Consider the following 6,393-nt stretch of genomic DNA (forward strand, 5'->3'; position numbering starts at 1 on the left):
TTAAACTATTAAATTCTTAAAAATTAATTATAATACATATACAAACAATAACCACTATATAACATTTCATTCATCACATCATTCGTCATTCATATCACATCACCATAAATTATATTCAAGTCTTCAATAATGAAGACTGAAATACGTCAAATATTTTTTCATCACTCATTGCATATCCTATAATTGTTACAGGAGAACGTTTTCTCTTCACGATCACATTAATACATATCATATGATGCACTGCGTCGGGGATTGTTTGTCACTCCCTGAATAAAGTGCCAAAGCATTGGCCATGCTTCGGGTGACGACTCGAGAGATCGATGGGCCATTCAGACTTGTCGACGATATACGTCGTTTGGTCTTGGTCTTGAGTTGATGTCCTGCCGTAGACTCACGCTGTTCGGTCCCCAACTGTACGCTTTCAAGTTGACGTTGATCGCTTTTGGTGCAACGCCGTCGTTTGCATTTCGTCTGCGACTGATTCCGTTCGGTCTCTAGCTGTTCGCTCTCAACCTGACGGTCAACGGTTTCCCGTACATGTTCTTTCGCCTTGACTCGACGCTGTTCGCTTTCCGATCGACGCCGTTGTTTGGGCTTGATTACAGATTCACATCGTAGGAGTTGTTTGATTTTAGATCGACGCCGTTTGGTCGTGCATCGCCAGCCCTTGGGACAAAGTTTCCTCAATTTTCTCGCCGTATTCGTCATTTCCCATGCATAAAAAAATTCCACGATGTCTTTCTGTAACATATGAACAATTACATTACATTACTTCATTTAATTTTAACATGATATTTAAGTAATATAAGCGAGAAGTAACGTACCACATCTTTCTGCGGAAATAATTTCTTTTGCATAGTTATGAAGTTTTTCCCATGTTCGAGTATCCCGTCAACGAAGCGATCCTGCAACACGACATAAATCACGATATAAATGACAATGAATCTTGGCAATCTTTCTAAACTACTTTTCTGGATAATGAATGATACTTACAATTTCCTCCGGCTTCCATTTTGAGAAAATTTTTTCCGGTAGTTCTTTGCTCAACAACGTCGTCCACGCGACAGCCGGTACGTAGTCAGAATCATGGAGAACGTTCGTGATGTACTGTTGAGAGTAATCGGTGCATGCATTCACCATAGCTTCTAATACGGGAATGCCTTGACGTTCTTGTGCGAATGTTAAACATGACTGGCCAACGTAAAGGAAATGCGGGAACCATTCGTCGATTCCTTCTCGAGGGCTCCAAACTTGCTCTTCCGGAAAATCCTGATATTCCACATTTGCGTTGGTATCTCCTCGGAATTGTGGAATATCAGCTCCACCGTTTATATTCCCTTTATATTCAACCTCAGGTTCTGTAAAAAAATCTATTTCCACCGGGGCAGTACTACTCCTACTCCTTGTCTGTAAAAGAAAAATTATCAGAGATTAACGGACTGCATTTAATAATATATTTAATGTACAACAGATTTTCATTTATCGGAATTACTGATAAAGTAACGCACTCTTTGAAGAATTTAATTTTTATCGGACCACTAAATATATCTGCAGTTCTTAAAGTTATTCACAATACGGAATTTTCTATTTTATGGATACAAAATTCCCAAAAAATATGAAAATATTTATACTAAATTAATACGGCGTAAAATAATTGTCATCGATTTTCTTTAATGATAAACGGTAGATAAGATGAAGAAAGACGAGCTGAACTACACTTGCAGAGACTTCAATATAAAATTCACAGTATTAAACGCGTTAATCGAATCTCACTCAAATCGTTTTGACGCGCTTAGATATTATCCTAGGCCCTGATATGCTTTTAAAATTTAACTTGAACTTTCTTTACCATTACTCTGTCACCCATTGCAGACACGTATCTATTTTTCACAACGTACGAAGTTAATAAGTCAGTAATAACTCTCGGAATGAACAAGATCGCTAGTGTCTAAGCAACCCTCGGCAAATCAGCCAAGATTCTCCCTCCTACTACCTACGCGGATTAGAGGACCCTTACAATTACCGAAGGTACGAATCGTATACCTCTATTGCTAAACGCTTTCCACCTCTTTCGCGTAGAAGTACCTTCCCCAATTGGTGAAAAACTAAATCCTGCCCCTTTTCCCACTTTCATTATCATGCTGTCTCCCCCCACGCGTCTCGTATCATTTCCACAAAAATATAGAAAGTTTTTAAGGGAACGGATAACAGAAAAGAATTTTGCAATATCCATCACATGATTCTTATGAAGTTTCTCATGCCTAATACGAATCTGGAAATAAAATTACTCTATCAGGTACCGTTTCTAAAAAAAAAAACCTTTGTTTTTGTAAAAATGCATGATTTTCAGGAAAAATGAGGTATTACAAGAAAACTAAGAAAGCGAGGAAGTTGATTTTTGAACGAAAAGATAGAGGAGACTTTGCACAATATGTATATTGATGTAAACCAGAGTGAGAAACTCTATAAGAATTGTGTGATGAATGTTGCAAAACATGAAAGAAGTTTTTATATAAGCATTCCAAAGAAATGCGAATGTCGAAGATTTTAGATTTTTACATAAACATATTTCGCATAAAAACATCGTGATCAAAATGACGAAATATTCGTGAATATATGAATATCGTACATTATCAAATACTTACAATTTCTTCAATCATGAGCGAAGCATAGCACTTCATTTAAGAAGGCACGTATACATGTACGTTCAGCAAAAAATTATTTCCGAATGACAAGGACGATCGGAACTGAAGACTCTTTTAGAGTGGCACTGATGAGAAATACGAAATTAATGTAAACCGATGTGCAATAAAACTCGAATGCAGTTGCACGTGATACGTTCAACTGGCCACGAGCTTAAGAAGAGAACTGGACAGAACTACGGCGAACTGTGACGAGAGGCATCGTGTCAATTCGTCAGATAAGATAAGCACGGAGGATATATCCACGCGGCGACGGGGTATTTTCTGAAATTTTCTCATAGAACGCGCTATCTTTACGTTTCTTTCTTAATTAATCGATCAAGCAACTTACGCTCGTCATCGAAACACAAATTGAAGAAGATCTTTTCATAATCGCTTCGCCTGGCATTTTTCTTTTTTCGGATACATCAAAAGAATGGAGAAAGTTTACGATTCGAACGCTTTATTTTCATATAATTTCGAAGACGCGGAAAAACGTCGACGCACAAACGGGAAATGATTTATGAATCACCTTGTTTTTCCAAGTTACGTTTTATCCCAAGACTGTGACAATTGTAGAAAGTTCGGATACATATTATGACAGGACCACCTATAATTACTATTCGTTCTTTATTATCAACATTTTCATTTCGACTTCACTATTTTCAGTGGTCGCTTTGTCTCGTGTTTTTAAGGAGGATTCATGAATCATCTTGTTCGCTATTGTACGCTTTCTTAATTCGAAATCCCTATGGGTCGTATGAAACGACTACCTTTTTGCTACGGTAATATAATTTCCGAGTCAGAATTCTGTAACCTTAATAAAACTTTAGAAGTAAGTATTTTTAAGGCAGCCGTTTAATCCGGCTCTTATTGTTAGCTTTTACTGCTCAATGTCTCATTGTTTTACAACGCGACTGCCCGCTCTGTTCATAATGCCAGTCGAGGGAAGCGGTAACGTCATCGTCCCAGGGAGAAGAGGGGGAATGATACTCAGGTAGAAATAGACCGAATTTCCAGTCAACTTTTCTTATACAGGTAAGACTGGTAAGAGATCTATCAGTTTGAGAATACAGGTATACATACGCAAGTGCGAAGGGGCGGATTAAGCGATAAATGGACTAAGCGGCCGCATGGGACCCCGGAAGAGATCGAAGGTGTAAAAGTATTTTAACTTAAAGATTTTAAAAATGACGGAAAAGGTTCAAAAAACGTTCCTTAAAATAATCAAACAAACCTAAAAACAAAATGTTAAATTTATGACCTACGAATATTAAAACCGGAAACAATCGAGATGTAATTTATTGAAATGCGCAAGGATCGAAATTAATAGTAACTAATAATAAAAGGAGGCATTTGAGGGAAGATAAAATCAGCTGATATCTACAGATGTAATTATATTTCTATGTAGTATATGTGTGTAGTTTATACAAGACTCATAATTTCATAATAACTAACAGACTAATTAGCGCGTTCGATTTCTTATGGTGTATGAACGAATAATAATAATGTGTTGAAAGCGTGATTTCCAGTTTCCTTTTCTACGATGCGCGATAATAAAAGTTATAAATTATACGAAACAAACGTGAAATTATATTACGATGATCATACATTGCACAGCCATCGATTATATATAAATAGAGCAATATTCGAAGACAAAGCTTTGCCTGGCACAAACACAGAGAAGGAGTCTTCAATTGAAGTAGGCGAGAAGAATTGACAAAAAAGCACGTTTCATTTAACAATTATGTATGTAATATACATATATTATAATCGACTTAATATAATGTTTAATCGATGCTTATCACTACGAATAAACGAATCGACGATATGCGATCCATTCGACTGGATGGCGAAATAGTACGAGATAAAGTCAGAAAGTGTCCGGTATCCGTAGACACGGAATTAATAACGCTACATTACTCTTTTATTTCAATCGTAGTACTCAACAAGTGCAAATCGCTGCTTTGCGAATCAACGCAGTATTATATAATAATACGAATTAAATAAAAAGAGAACGATGAAATTACATTCGAAATTCATGGTCTTTTGTACAAATTAGAATGTTATTTATAAATTTATCGGCAAGAATACTATAGTTAACAATACAGAAATTAATGAGAATACGTTTGATAATCTTAGAGATAAACAAGTTACTCTACTATAATTCTTAATGTACAAGTACGTACGTGGAGTAACTAAAACTATAAATCTACAAACGTGTAAGATCGAGTACAAATAAATTTATTTATATATAATGCAAAACCTATTCAACCTAAAGTGATATAATCGGCAGTATTAATCTATTAATATACTATCGCTCTAGTCGTCACACGTGTCAAGCCGTAATAGTATCCTTGCCAATACGAGTATATATCTATCGCTAAAAGAAAAGGGAATTTGTACACGGTTTGTACAACGGTGAGACTTAATCATGTCTGCGCCATGTGAATTTCGCTCTTTGAGTGGACGTCTCCGCGGTCGCCGGCATCGGATGCGAATACGGGCATCCTGGTTTGGTGCAGAATGGATGATACTTGCACTGTTGGGCGGGATGAGAGAACACGCATCCCAGTTTCGTGCAAGACAAGCCAAATTTGCATTTCGGATGTTTGTAAGCGCACTTGTCTCCAAATTTACAAGCCGGGAAAGCACTGAAATGAAACCGATTAATTAGAATTGATTTTGATTTTTTGTAAATAACAATAAGTGTTGGAGAGAAATTCAATGAATAATAGTAACCTGCACATAACGATTGGATGAAGAAATGCACACTTATTTCCTAATGTACAATTCGGCCAGTATCTACACTTTTCTTTTGATTTATCTATTACCGTCACCGTGCTTTCTGTTATTGATTTCTTCTCTAGACCTGAAAGACAATAAAATATTGTTACAATCTATGAAAACCCTCGGAAACTGAATTAACGTGAATATTCTTGTATTTACGTTTAGTTATCAATGGATTTGCCACTAATGTGCTAGTTTTTAAGTCTGCAGGGCTCGGTGAATGCGATCTGTTATAAACAATTGGGCTTAATTTCCTCCGCTTCTTTGGTACCTCTTCAGCTTTTTCTACATTCTCCGTGTTACAGTTCTCGTTATTTTCTTCCGTTCTGTCTTTTACACTTATATTACCTTCGCTTTCCATTTCTATTTCTTGAAAAATTAACGTTTCCGAGTCATTCTGGATATATACGTCGTTTTGGATCGTTGAAAGTGCAAGCTCGTCATCCTCGTTCACCTGTTCAATATCAATATCAATATCAATATCAATTAGATTCGTATGATATAGCCTCACAATACAAAATTTATTAACAATTACCTCCATTTCTAATCGTTCGTCCTCGTCAGATGTGGATTTTTCTTTCATTAAATTATTATTATATCCATTAAGCGTAACTAAAAACTTTTGATTGCTGTCATCGTTCTTTTGAAACAACGACATTACGAGGCCCATATGTTCTTCGTTAACAGGTTGCGGTACATCTACAGACCGTATAATACTAAATATGTTAGAGAAACAATTTTAAGTATTATAAAATAAGTATCTCCATAAACGGAAATAAACATATACTTACAAGGCTCTGGTTTTAAATCCGATAAGTCCGTATTCAATTCTACTTGTATCTTCTCCATAACTAATCTTTTGTTAGAATTCAAGTGTATTGACAAGTTCTGACCCATTTCCCGTACGGTAACTGGCTTCAAG

At 36.2% G+C, this 6,393-nt stretch overlaps 2 protein-coding genes across 2 annotated transcripts in view; both read right to left on the minus strand.

Annotated features, from left to right (window-relative positions):
• Positions 1-48: 48 nt before the first annotated feature.
• On the minus strand, positions 49-3,034 carry LOC113464425 (uncharacterized). Its single transcript, XM_026814090.1, has 4 exons — positions 2,646-3,034; positions 994-1,407; positions 825-905; positions 49-741 (listed from the first exon to the last, which is right to left on the minus strand). Exons 1-4 carry the CDS (start codon positions 2,679-2,681, stop codon positions 229-231), a joined length of 1,044 nt encoding a protein of 347 aa, XP_026669891.1. The 5' UTR covers positions 2,682-3,034; the 3' UTR covers positions 49-228.
• A 1,027-nt stretch (positions 3,035-4,061) lies between these two features.
• The window catches only part of Nab2 (Nuclear polyadenosine RNA-binding 2), a 5,028-nt gene continuing 2,696 nt past the window's right edge, over positions 4,062-6,393 (minus strand). The window contains exons 3-7 of the mRNA XM_026814108.1: positions 6,263-6,393; positions 6,007-6,170; positions 5,631-5,925; positions 5,424-5,553; positions 4,062-5,335 (exon numbers count right to left, since the gene is read on the minus strand). The exon at positions 6,263-6,393 is cut by the window's right edge and continues 32 nt beyond it. Coding sequence (XP_026669909.1) covers positions 5,110-5,335; positions 5,424-5,553; positions 5,631-5,925; positions 6,007-6,170; positions 6,263-6,393 — 946 coding nt within the window. The 3' untranslated portion in view covers positions 4,062-5,109. The remainder of the gene's footprint in view (positions 5,336-5,423; positions 5,554-5,630; positions 5,926-6,006; positions 6,171-6,262) is intronic.

Source organism: Ceratina calcarata, unplaced genomic scaffold (assembly GCF_001652005.2).
Source record: "Ceratina calcarata isolate Rehan_Ccalc_2016 unplaced genomic scaffold, ASM165200v1 scaffold368.2, whole genome shotgun sequence".
Classification (NCBI taxonomy): Eukaryota; Metazoa; Arthropoda; class Insecta; order Hymenoptera; family Apidae; genus Ceratina; species Ceratina calcarata.